Source organism: Danio rerio, chromosome 10 (genome assembly GCF_049306965.1).
Source record: "Danio rerio strain Tuebingen ecotype United States chromosome 10, GRCz12tu, whole genome shotgun sequence".
Lineage (NCBI taxonomy): Eukaryota > Metazoa > Chordata > Actinopteri > Cypriniformes > Danionidae > Danio > Danio rerio.
Window position 1 is genome coordinate 26,716,183 of NC_133185.1, and position 13,293 is coordinate 26,729,475.

At 34.3% G+C, this 13,293-nt stretch overlaps 1 protein-coding gene and 1 long non-coding RNA gene across 6 annotated transcripts in view; one reads left to right on the top strand and one right to left on the bottom strand.

Annotated features, from left to right (window-relative positions):
- Positions 1-13,293, bottom strand: part of LOC141376355 (uncharacterized) — a 974,232-nt gene that overhangs the window by 773,394 nt on the left and 187,545 nt on the right. The gene's annotated exons all lie outside the window — the stretch shown is intronic.
- Positions 1,998-13,134, top strand: cbln17 (cerebellin 17). Of its 3 annotated transcripts, none has more exon segments than NM_001326525.1 (5): positions 3,928-4,144; positions 4,300-4,341; positions 5,840-5,902; positions 12,396-12,524; positions 12,603-13,125. In NM_001326525.1, coding segments are annotated over 5 exon segments (705 nt in total). In that variant the 5' UTR covers positions 3,928-3,957; the 3' UTR covers positions 12,887-13,125.

Below are 13,293 nucleotides of genomic sequence, written 5' to 3' on the forward strand. Positions count from 1 at the left end.
CATTTAATCTTTAAAACCCAAACAATACATTTTTGCGCGCGGGATACTTGGCGCGAAAACAGCACGCGTGTTTATGCGGCATTGTCTTTTGCCTCTAACTTGCATGTTTCCCGGGAGATGAAATAAAGAAAGGGGGGAAAGAGGGGGCGATGGATGAATGGGATCCTTTCATCCTGTTAGCTGCAGAAAGCCAGGAAGAGAATAAACTTGGGGCTGGCAGCTGGAGTGCAGGAAATGTCGGGCCTGTGGCAGATGGTCGGGTGGGGCCTGCAGAAGGGGGAGAGAAGGGGAGGAAATCTGAGAGGATGTGGGAGGGATGAACCGCAGAGATACGCCCAGAAGGAGGGGTTTCAGAGCGGCTCACTTGCGCTCATCTGCTGTTTGAATTGTGTAACTACAAGTGTATATTTGATTTGAAATAAAAAATAAGTTTGTTTGTGTTAAAAACAGTGCTAAATATAGATTAAAATAATTAATTATTTGCTAAAAATGCAGTCCATGCTAATGCATATTTTTATGTAGCTATTTATATTTTCAATATATTCTGCTTTTTAAAAATAAAGTCTTTATTACTTGGATTTTTATTGCTTTACCCAAATAAAGTTAATGCAATGTAATTTAATAACTTTGACCCATATGATATTAAAATTATTATTCTAATATTACGACTGTATTTGATAAACAAGAGTTGCTACAACAGACTCCCCTGCAAAAAGGTTAAATTGTTTATTATTTTTATTATTATTATTATTATTATTATTATTATTATTATAAATTATATTTTTCGTTCAGTTGAAGTACTACAGTCACCGGATACAAAAAGCCATTTCTTTAATAATAATAATAATAATAATATAAATTATTATAATTATATAATTCTTCCCCACGATATTCCAGCTATATTTATATTTTAATGACAATATATAAATATAAATAATAAAAGTTTAAAAATGTATGTATGGATCCTAATACAATCATAATTATTTATGTATGCATGAAATTCTGTACAATTATTAGAACTACAAATTGTTCTTGTAATCATTTTGTGTGTGTTTGCTTTTTTTGTTTTAGTTTGTATATTAGAAAACAATTAGAAAGCAAATAGTAATTATTTAGTTTACTTTAGAAGAAAAACAAAAAATGTCATATGAAACCAGGCAAGACTTTATTTGACTCAAAAGTGTGTTGTGGATTTATTATATCTCCAAAACTTGGCTTTGATTAGGTTAGGGGAAAACCTCCAAACATCTTTATTTGTGAATAATCAGAGGCTTATTTCAAAAGCGCAATTGTTTTTTTATTCTTTCCCTCAAAGGCCTGTTTGGGCTGGTAATAACCTCTTTCCCCTTGCTCCACAGTTTGTCTGAATGATGCAAGTAATTTTTATTTAGGGTTTAAGCAGAAATAATCTGCAGAAAGTATTTAATTTAAAAAGTAAACAAACACAAAAGCAGTCTTTTCAGTTACACTACAACAACAAAAAATGAGCTCTTGGGCCCATAAGAGCAGACTTCTGCACATTAATGTGTAATTGGCTGATAAAAGAGGCACATAATGAAGACGCATAAAGAGTTTTAGAGTATTTTGCTGCAGCCCAGTCCTGGCAACCCTTGCTGCATTTTAAAGAGCTGTGCTGGAGTCTCAAGGGCATCAGGCAGAGAAGTGCACTTGACTGCAGCATTAAGATGACACTGACACAGCATTAGGCCACTTCCACCAACAATAGACAAACAACTTTTGACCTAACTAAATGACCTGGAGTCACAAGTTTGCTACATAATTATCTGACCTTCATTTGTCTATCTATCTATCTATCTATCTATCTATCTATCTATCTATCTATCTATCTATCTATCTATCTATCTATCTATCTATCTATCTATCTATCTATCTATCTATCTATCTATCTATCTATCCATCCATCCATCCATCCATCCATCCATCCATCCATCCATCCATCCATCCATCCATCCCTCTGTCTGTCTGTCATGCTAAATGTAATTGTTTTACACTTTTTTCAATTACTTTGCCTTAATTGTCACATTATTATTTTTTTTTAGAAACAATAAGTTCAGATCTCAGAACAATTAACTTGTTCACAACATATTGCAATTTTTACACATGTGCAAAAAGTACAATTATATGCAGTGTGCACAACAGCTAATTGTATATGGCTCGTTGAAAAAAGCAGTAGGCCCAACACATTTCCTCCATACTTCAAAACCTAGTTAATGTGTCAGTAATTTGGCCAAAATCACTCAAATATAAAGTATTTTGTTAGCCACACATTAGTCAGCCTTACACATTAAGATTTTATAAGACAAAAACTGATCTTTATTGAGAAGAGTCAAAATAAAAAGCAGATAAACATTTGCATTTATGCAGTACATTTATTTTTGTATGAATGTGTTAAATGAAAAGTTTTTTACTCTTTCATGAGTCACGCAATCTACATATACACTGTAAAATGTATATTTAATTCAAATATTCTGTAAATTGAATTTACGTAAATAAAATGTAAAAAAAACAGTAGATTGCTGAAAACCACAGCTGTATTTGTTTGTAAAATCAAGAAGAAAACAGCTAAATATTGTAAAAGCTTTGTGTCATCATTGTGCAGGATAGTAACATCTGTGTCCTGAGAGTATCTGATGTTATCTGTATCTTCTTTTATTTAAAGGTAACTGTGTGCTAATGCAGTGAAAAGCTGCTTGATAATTACAATCACAAATGAACACAATAAAGCCTTTAAGGAATAAATAAATATGAAAGGGCAAGAATTCAGCACATTGTAATTTAAACTATTTAGGTTTTTTTGTATCTAGTTACATAAATTGTGATAGTTTTGCTTACTAATTTGGGTTTACAGCAATATTTTGACAATAAAAATGTTTTAGTATAGGTTTTTGTCTTTACTTAAATGTTTTAGTTCAGCTTACTTGATAATTTTAAAGCAATCGGTTTTCTAATACTTTCCTAGTAATGTAAACACTTATAAAAAAAAATAACACAACTAATTATTTTGAGCCAACAGTACTGAAGTTTGCTTTATTAAGAAGTTGTAAATATGAACTGGGTTAAGTTATGTTCACTTAAATGAATACACTACTAAGAAATTTTAAATCAATCAGTTTCCTTAATTGTTCTAAGTATCAACTTACATTTTACAGTGTATGCTCTAAAACTTGATTGGTTAAATGGTTGATTCTAATTGTATTGCACTGTATGTGAACAAGAAGCTATTTTTTCAGAGATCTAAACTTTTTGTTTCTAGAGAAAAACAAAACAAAACAAGAATTGAGCCAAAACAGTTGAAGAAAACTCTCAGTGAAAACTCTCCTTCTCTCATTTGAAGTGAAAGGGCGACATCTAGTGTTCATAAACTAGACTATTTCTAATAACATGATATATTTAATTTAATTTCATTTTAATTCTGATATCACTTTGACTAATTCCTAAATATATGCCTTCTGTATAACACACTATAATTATGTTTTACATAAAATAATTACAGAGCCATTTATGCAGACAGAAACTCAATGAGTACCTTGTAGATGATTTTTGACTAATTAAGACTAATTACAATGATGACATTTATAATAATTAATTTCATTATAATACCTAAATCACTTTAAGTTTAGTATAGCTTCTATTTTTACAGTACAAGCCAGTATCATTGTAGAGGCTATCAAATATGACATGAAAAAAAATACAAAAATGAAAGACAAAGAAATATTCCAAATATCTCTTTCATTCTTTACATTACTATTCTTATACTTTTACTAACACTCCAGACAATTTAACCAACTGTTAAAACATAAACAGAACTTTACTCTTAGGACTTCAACTTTCTGCAGTTTAATTGGCTGAAAAAAAATCTGTCAATACAGAGAGTAATGATTAACTAACTGAAAGCCCGAAAGCTGTGTTATTTTCCTTGTCTCTCTGATTGTAAGGATGAAGGTGAGTGTTTCTCTTCTTCTGTTTTGCTATCTGTCTCTCAGTGATGGAGATAAGGAGCTGGAAGTTTTGGTGGCCAGTGAAAGAAATGACCAGCCCAACATCTGGACTGAGGTGAGAGATGTAAGAGACATGTTGGTGGAGCTCAGAGTCAAGCTGGACATGACGATGAAAGAGAATGCAAGTCAGTAATGCTTTCTTATTCTGTCATGTTTACATAAACATACAGCTGTTAAATAATAATAACATTTTACAATAAGGGAAATCACAATTAATAAACACAGTACAGTACAATGCAACATTAAAAAGGTAATTAATTAGATCATTATTGTTTCATAGAAATGGCAGAACAAATACTGGAGCTGAAGAAAGAAAATTCAGGTATTTACAATTGTATTTTGATACCAGCTGTGGTGTACTGTTCAAAGTTGACCAGAAAAAAAATCCCCATAATTTACTGTATGCTTCTCTTAATAATAGCAAATATTTCATAGAATAATTATAATGTAAAGGTAATATTTCAAGGAAAAAAATTCATTTAGATAATTTCTTTCTAGAAAATCACAACAGACGATTCAAAACCATGCCAAAAAATGTACAAATGACAACATTTTAATTTTACATATATAATCAATGCCTATGAATAACTTTAATCAAACTATAAACCCTAAATCCGGAGAAAATGATCATTTTTAAGAAATCTCATTTGTTATTGGGCTGTACACACACGAATAAAAAATATTAAGTCAGATTAAATACTGTAGTTGTTTTAAACAATACAATAATTAAATGTATTATAGACCATTTTGAGAAATGTAAACAAATACAATGGTCCCAACGTATTTCCTATTTTACATTTGTAATGTCTATAGCTTCCGGGAATCCAAAAAAAAAAAAAAAAGCTACATGAAAGCTACAAGCCAATGACATCACCACATTGTAATGAGTATTTTGTGAATGAATTCTACTCCCCACTGAACTGATAAACTGTATAAACATGTCCAACCTTGAGGCAGATGGGCTACAGCAGCAGAAGACCACACCGAGTGCCTCTCTTGTCAGCTAAGAACAGGAAACTGGCTACAATATCCACAGGCTCATCAAAATTAGACAATAGAGGATTGTAAATACGTTGCCTGGTCTGATGAGTCCTGATTTCTGCTGCAACATTTGGATGGTACGGTCAGAATTTGGTGTCAACAACATGAAAGCATGGATCCATCCTGCCTTGCATCAACGGTTCATGCTGCTGCTGGTGGTGGAAGGGTGTGTGGGATAATTCTTGGCACACTTTAAGCCCATTAGTACTAACTGAGTATTGTGTCAACGCTACCTGAGTACTGTTGTTAAACATGTCCCTAACTTTATGACCACAGTGTACCAATCTTCTGCTGGCTACTTACAGCTGGATAACTTGCCATGTCATAAAGCGCGAATCATCTCAGACTGGTTTCTTAAACATGACAACGAGTTCAATGTACTAAAATGGCTTCCACAGCCACCAGAAATTATTCCAATAGAGCACCTTTGGAATGTGGTGGAATGAGAGATTCACATCATGGATGTGCAGCTGACAAATCTGTAGCAACTGCGTGATGCTATCATGTCAATGTTGACCAAAATCTCTCAGGAAATTTTCTAGCACCTTGTTGAATCTATGCCAAAAAAGATTAAGGAAGTTCTGAAGGCAAAAGGGGGTTCAACACTGTACTAGTAAGGTGTACCTAATAACTTGGCCTGTGAGCATATATATATATCACTGCAATACATATTATGCAAAAATACATTAAATACATGAATATATTAGAAATATATAATGTAACTGAATATTAATATACTCTTCAGAATGTTTAAAATGAATGATATGATTATTTTATAGACATGAATGAGAAAATCAAGATCAGTGAAGCCCAGCTGGAAAAAACAAGGCAAGAAAATAAAGGTAAACTTATGAAAAAAAGGTCCCATTTAAACAATACCCAGTATTGTAAAAAACTTTAAAGATGCAAATCAATGGCATCAAATTGACATCTAATATTGGTGTCAAGAAACACATCAAAAATCAATTACAGGACTGTCCTGTATTAATTTTTTGACGTTTTTGCCAATGTTAGAAGTCAATTTGATGTTGTTTTGAAATCAAGATAGTTTATATGCATTATACAATATTTTGCTACTGAAGCTATTAAATTAATGAAACATCTTATATTACAATACTTTTTTGTTTCTATTTTGGTGGTCAAAAGGACATCAATGTGTGGATGTTAAATGGACGTTAATGTTTTGCAGTTTTAACACATTTTTTTTTTTTTTTCTTTTTTTTTTTTATTGGGATTAACAAGACAATACATCATAGTATACAATACAATAAAGGAAAAATTACAGAGTGTCTTATTTTCCTTATTTTCCCACTGTCCCCTTAAAATAAAATAAGTTCAAATGTATGAATTATAAACAAACATATCCTCTAAACAAAATAATAATAAATAAAATACAAGAATTAAAAGAAATTGTTAAACAGTATAATAATAAATGAGCAAGTTTACGATACAAGCAAAATAAATAAAAAATAAATAAATAAAATAAATAAAATTATAAAATTATAATAATAACAATTGAAAAAAAATAGTAATTAAAAGTTCACATTAAGGAGTCAATATTTTCTCTTTTCAATTAATTACTGTTTATTAGATCTGATATCAACTAAACAAGGTAAGCCTTTGATATAGTCTAAAACAGGGTTCCAGGTCTTGTAAAAAGATTTGAGAGATCCTGCAAGTAAACATCTTAATTTTTCAAGTTTTATGTAACTAAAAATTTCTCGGATCCACATGTCATGTGATGGAGGAATCACCTGTTTCCATTTGATAAGAATGGCTCGTCTAGCTAGAAGAGTAGAAAAGGCAATAACTTGGCGAGATGCAACAGTCAGGTCAACTATCTCTGAAATACCAAAAAGTGCTGTCAAGGGGTTAGGGTCTAGATTTATGTTAGTAGATTTATTGAGAGTGTCAAAAACACTGGACCAGAAATTTTTTAATTGAGGGCAACTCCAGAACATATGAAGATGGTTGGCCGGAGACTGCTTACAACGATGACAGGCATCACTTCTATCAGGGAAAAATCTGGCTAATTTGGCATTGGTTAAATGAGCTCTATGGAGTACCTTACACTGCATTAGGCCATGTCTGGCGCATATGGAAGAAGAGTGGACCATCTTTAAAATATCCTCCCATTGTTCTTCCATAATATCAATGCCAAGGTCATTTTCCCAAGATTCTTTGAGAGACACTATAGGATTTTCATTTAGTGTACTTATTAAATTATAAATTGCTGATATTAAATGTTTCTGACCCGTATCTAAACTGACAAAATAATCAAGATGGTGTTCAGGAGGGCGGTTAGGAAAGTGGGGAAACAATTTCTTAACAAAGTGTCTGACCTGAAAGAAGCGAAACAAGTGACTGTTGGGGAGATTGTATTTAGTGGATAGGAATGAAAAAGATGTAAATACCCCGTCTTCATATAAATCCTTTACCTCAATGAGTCCATTAGCTGCCCAAATGCGAAAAGTGTTATCAGAACAAGATGGTGAGAAAAATTTATTGTTCAAAATAGGTGTATGGATAGATGTTTTATGTAAGCCGTAATGTTTTCTGAATTGAACCCAAATTTTTATAGAGTTAGTGACTACCAAGTTAGTTGAAATTCCGCTGATAATTAATGGAAGCTGGGAGCTGATAACAGAGTGCAGAGTGCCTTTTGTTGACACTATCTCTGAGTGAACCCAGGGGGCACAATTGTCAGCTGGAGGAGGATTCTTCCAGTAGAGAATCTTATTAATATTACAAGCCCAGTAGTATTGTTGGAAGTTGGGAAGTGCAAGTCCTCCTTTGGATTTAGGAAGTTGGAGAACTGATTTCTTGAGGCGTGCAGGCTTGTTGCCCCAGATAAATGAACGTTAAATACCATTCAAATTAGTAAAAAAAGATTTCTTAATGAGAATTGGAACATGTTGAAAAAGATAGAGAAATTTAGGTAAAATAACCATTTTTACTAAATTAATACGGCCTACAAGGGACAAAGGTAGTGACGACCATTTAGAAAAGTGTAATTTGATTTTATCAATCACTGGTTGGAAATTATTAATAAATAAGTTATTGAATGAGTTGGTAAAGAAAATTCCAAGGTATTTGAACCCACTTATAGCTATTTTAAAAGGAAAATGTGAGTATGAGATCTTACTCGCTTCAGAGTTGACAAAAAATAGTTCACTTTTCTGTAAATTTATTTTATAACCTGAGAGGTGACTGAATTTATCTAGAATGTCCAAAATCACTGGTAGGGAGGTGGCCGGATTAGAAATGTAAAGTAAGAGATCGTCAGCATAGAATGAGAGTTTATGTACTAAGCCATATCGTGATATTCCCTCAAAACCATTATGGCTACGGAGCCATATAGCTAGAGGCTCTATAGCAAGGTTAAAAAGTAAGGGGGAAAGGGGACAGCCCTGTCGTGTTCCACGTTGAAGGAAAAAAAGGGGTGAATTTAATCCATTAGTGTAAACTGACGCAACTGGTGATGAATAGAGTAACTTAATCCAAGAGATAAAGTTAGCATCAAACCCAAACTTCTCTAAAATAAAATATAAATAAGCCCATTCCACTCTGTCAAATGCCTTTTCAGCATCTAATGACAAAATTATTTCTGGTGAATCAGAAGGAGGTGAAAAAAGAATATTAAGAAGTCTCCTAGTATTAAAGAATGAGTGTCTCATTGGTATAAAGCCTGTCTGGTCTAGACATATTAAAGATGGTAGTATAGATTGGAGACGGCATGACAATACTTTAGCCAAAATTTTAAAATCCACATTAAGCAGTGATACTGGCCTATAACTGCTACAGTTGGTGGGGTCTTTATCTTTTTTAAGAAGCAATGATATTGAAGCTTCGCATAAAGTGGGTGGGAGGTGGCCTTCTTTAAATGAATCGTTATATAACCTTGCTAAGACTGGGGTTAGTGAGGAGGCAAATGACTTATAAAACTCGGCTGTGAAGCCGTCCGGACCTGGCGATTTACCAGATTGCATAGATTTAATTGCGTCTTGTATCTCTACCTCAGTGATAGGACTGCCTAAATTAATAGAAAGAGTTTCGTCAATTTTCGGAAATGTTAAGGCATTGAGGGAATCCCAGCTTGTAAAGTTCGAGGAATTTTCTGACATATATAATGTTTTATAGTAATCTAAAAATACAGAGTTAATCCCTTTATGATCTGATGTCAATTCACCTGTTGGCGCTTTGACTTTTGAAATCCACCTTGAGGCATAAATTGTGCGGGCTTGGTGAGCCAAAAGCTTACCGGCTTTGTCCCCATGTTCAAAGAAACGTTGCTTGCTTTGTCTAAGTTGTCTTGCTATTGTATTTGTCAGTAAAAGATTATGTTCTGCATGTAACTGTACTCGTTTATTATAAAGGGAAGGGGAGGGGGAAGAGGCATATAATATATCTAATTTGTGAAGATCATCTGTGATTGAAGACAATCTGGAAGTTTCAGTTTTCTTCAAGTGAGATATAAAAGAAATAATCTGCCCCCGCATATAGGCTTTAAAAGCTTCCCAAATAGTTAGACTACTGATATCTGGGGTCTGATTAAGTTCAAAATACAAATTAATTTTCGAAGCTACAAAGTTTTTAAAATTGTCATCTGATAATCTGGAAGAGTCTAATCTCCAGATTGGGGATGTAAGTCTGTTAGGGACTAAAACTACATCTATGGATACAGGGGAATGGTCGGAAATTACTATTGCATGATAGGTACATGCCTTGACGCAGTTTAACAGTTTATTATCAAGAAGAAAGAAATCAATCCTTGAGAATGTATGATGCACATGTGAGAAAAAAAAGAGTAGATTTTATCCTGAGGATGTTTGTGTCTCCAAGGGTCAGAGATACCCAACTGAGAACTATAGTCTGCCACTATTTTTGCCGACTTGGATAAAACTGATTGCTTAGAAGAGGATCTATCCAACACAATATCTTGAACCAGGTTAAAATCCCCCCCAATAAGTATATGGTGGTCAGCCACATTCGGGAGAATAGAAAAAAAATTTACAAAAAAGTTGTCGTCATCCCAATTGGGAGCATAGACTGAGGCCAAAATGATTGGGACATTGTTTAGCTTGCCTTGGACTACTACAAAACGACCATTTGGATCTGAAATTATATGCGACTCTTCAAACATAACCTTTCTATGCATTATAATAGCTGCCCCACGAGCTCTTTGAGAAAATTTGGAATGGTAAAAATTACCCATCCAGGGTCTCTTAATTCGTGTCAAATCAGAAGATTTTAAATGTGTTTCTTGTAGAAACATAATGTCAGCCTTTAGTTGCTTTAAATGTAATAAAACCTTGCCAGCCTTGACCCTATTATTAATTCCTTTGACATTCCAGGAGATTAGACGCATCTCATTGCCATTCACTGTAGTTACACTAGCCATTTCCTGAGATCCTGATTTTGACAGACTCCATGTTGAAATAAAACATTAAAAAGTTAACAAAGAAACCAGAAAAAAAAGCAAGAAAGTAAAATAAATAAATAATTGAAATAAATATAAAATATTCCCCATAGAAAAAACCTAATTGAGCATTCAGGCTCCACATCATAAACCACTTCTACCTTTCTAGGTTAGGTACTCCCGCTTTTTTTTATATTAAATTTACGTAAGTTAGCAGCTATGTTACAGAACAAAAATAATCTGAAACCTTACTTTCAAATGTCAAGTGAATGGAAAAAATACAAAAAATGTAGAGAACCATCTAAATATCTTTAGAAACATCTAAAAAACAAAAGAAACAAGTAACAATAGAATACTATGTATCATCTATTCAATCAATTGTTGTAAAATAGCAAAAACCAAATATCGATAGATGATCAAATAAGGCACTTAAACAGACCTCTATTATTTGCATTCTCTTACAATGGTAATCAATACAGTGAACAAACCATGATGCACATTGCACATAACAAAAATAAACAATGCTGTGACCGTTCTGATAAGAAAAAAGGAAACTCAAAATGATACTATTGTAATAACAGGGATAAAAAAAAAGTTCCTCATCTTGATAATGTATTGCAATAAATTGTCTGCAGCAAAAATTCAGTTCAGTTTCTCAGTTTTATCAAAAATGTTCGAAAGGAAGTAAAATATAAAATAAACAAATAATGATAATGCCAATAAATGGTCAGCAAAAACTAAACATCGTATGTGCAACACTTAACATCTGTATTGTACCTGATCGTAGCGTTCTTAGAAAACAGCGCGTTTGAGAGTGCACGCAGCCAACTGTGCGTCAGGTATTTTGAGCTACTTCAGTGAGGAGAGGCAGACCGGATAGAACGTAAATATTCCTCAGTTTCAGACACCGATGTAAACGATCTTCGACTCCCGTCTTTGGCTGTAATGGACAGTCTCGCAGGGAAAAGCAAAGCTGGTTTGAGCCCCAAATTGTACAACTCCCCCATCACCTGTCGGTATTTAGAGCGTTGTGCCATCACCTCAGGTGCATAGTCCTCATATATGGCAATTGGGTGGCCTTGAAACATCAGCTTCCCTCTTTTGGTTCTCGCTTCACGGATTATCATTTCCTTTTGCTGATAACGGTGTAACCGGATGATGACCGCGCGTGGCTTTTCACCGGCCGCAGGTTTGTTGACGAGAGCCCTGTGGGCTCGGTCAATCTCCGGTGGAGAAGAAAGAACATCTTTTCCCAGAGTATCAAATAGAAGTTGTGAGAAGAAGGTAGAGGGTCGCGGTCCCTCCATCGCTTCTGGTAGACCGATAATGCGGATGTTATTTCGGCGGCTCCGTGATTCAAGATCGGTGACTTTCGCGAGCAGCTTAGCGTTACTGTCGGACAGGGCGGCGCAGGTCGCTTCCAGCGTTAGCATGCGCTCGTCAACAGCGTTAGCATTAGATTCAAGAGAAGCAATCTTAGAAGAATGTTCTGTTACCGCAACTTGAACGCAGTCGATTTTTGACTCGAGTGAGGATATGGTAGACTTAAATTCGGCTGATAAGGCCTGGCGGTGTTCCTCCAACAGCTTCGCAATCTCCGCCATTTTGAGCTCGCTGGAGACGTTGTCAGCAAAGTCCGTTTTGGTGTCTTTTTTAGTTTGTTTACTCGATTTTGAGGTCATGTTGACACTAAAATGTAAACTACGTCGTTGTGGTCAGGTTTATAGACAATATTATGTACAAAGTGGCTGCAAAATCACAGCAATAGCGGGAGCTACGCGTAGACACGTCTACTCCATCTGCTGTCCGACGTCGTCCCCTCCGTTTTAACACATTTTTGACACCAAGGTGCCACTGGGTAATTTACAGTTTGGAATTATTCATGTAAAAGTGTTTAAAATTATTTCTGTCCACAGAACAACCAAAAGTGGCCTTTTCAGCCGATTTAGGGATTCGTGGTGATTTAGGACCTCAGTCTACTGAGCACACACTTGCATTCAGCAATGTCTTCACAAATATTGGCAACAACTACAACCCAGCAACAGGTATTTTGAATGTTCATGGCCCATCTGAAAAATCATAGTTCTTCATTATTTTTGATCTGATTGTTTTGTGGATGGCAGGTCTCTTCATTTCTGCAGTTAAAGGCCTTTACTACTTCAGCTTCACTGCATGCGGTGTTCAAATCAAACAGTCAATGGGTGCGAGTTTATATAAGAATGGCCAGAAGATTGTGTCAGTAGGTCAGTGGCGTAGCCACGATCAGCACAGATATGCATCAAACGCAGCCGTCCTGCAGCTGGACGTGGGTGATGTGGTTTGTGTCAAGCTTCTACCACAATACACCATCTATGACAGTCCAGACAACCTCAGCACCTTCAGCGGATTCCTCATTTACCCGATTTAAGGATCAACTATTGGACTGTGGCCTATTTGAACATGCAGGTGTTGTGGATATTCATTCCCAACCCAATTAGACTTTTTTTTTTTCATTTTCAATATGTTTTTATGTAATCACAATTTACAACATTGTTTGCTTCGAGGGAAGATCACACTTTTCTTTTTTATACTTTTACCATAGAGAAAAAAACATGATTTTATCATGATTTTAAATGCTGTAATTTGCAGTAAAAATGTAAAAATCTTTGAGCTTTCTGTGTATACTATTTTTATTCAAATAATAATAATAATAAATAAAAATACAACACCAACAACATAAATAATATTAATAATATAAAACTCCAGTTATTAATAATAATTAAAAAGGAAATTTATTTCCTGGAATTAATAATAATAATAATAATAATAAAAACA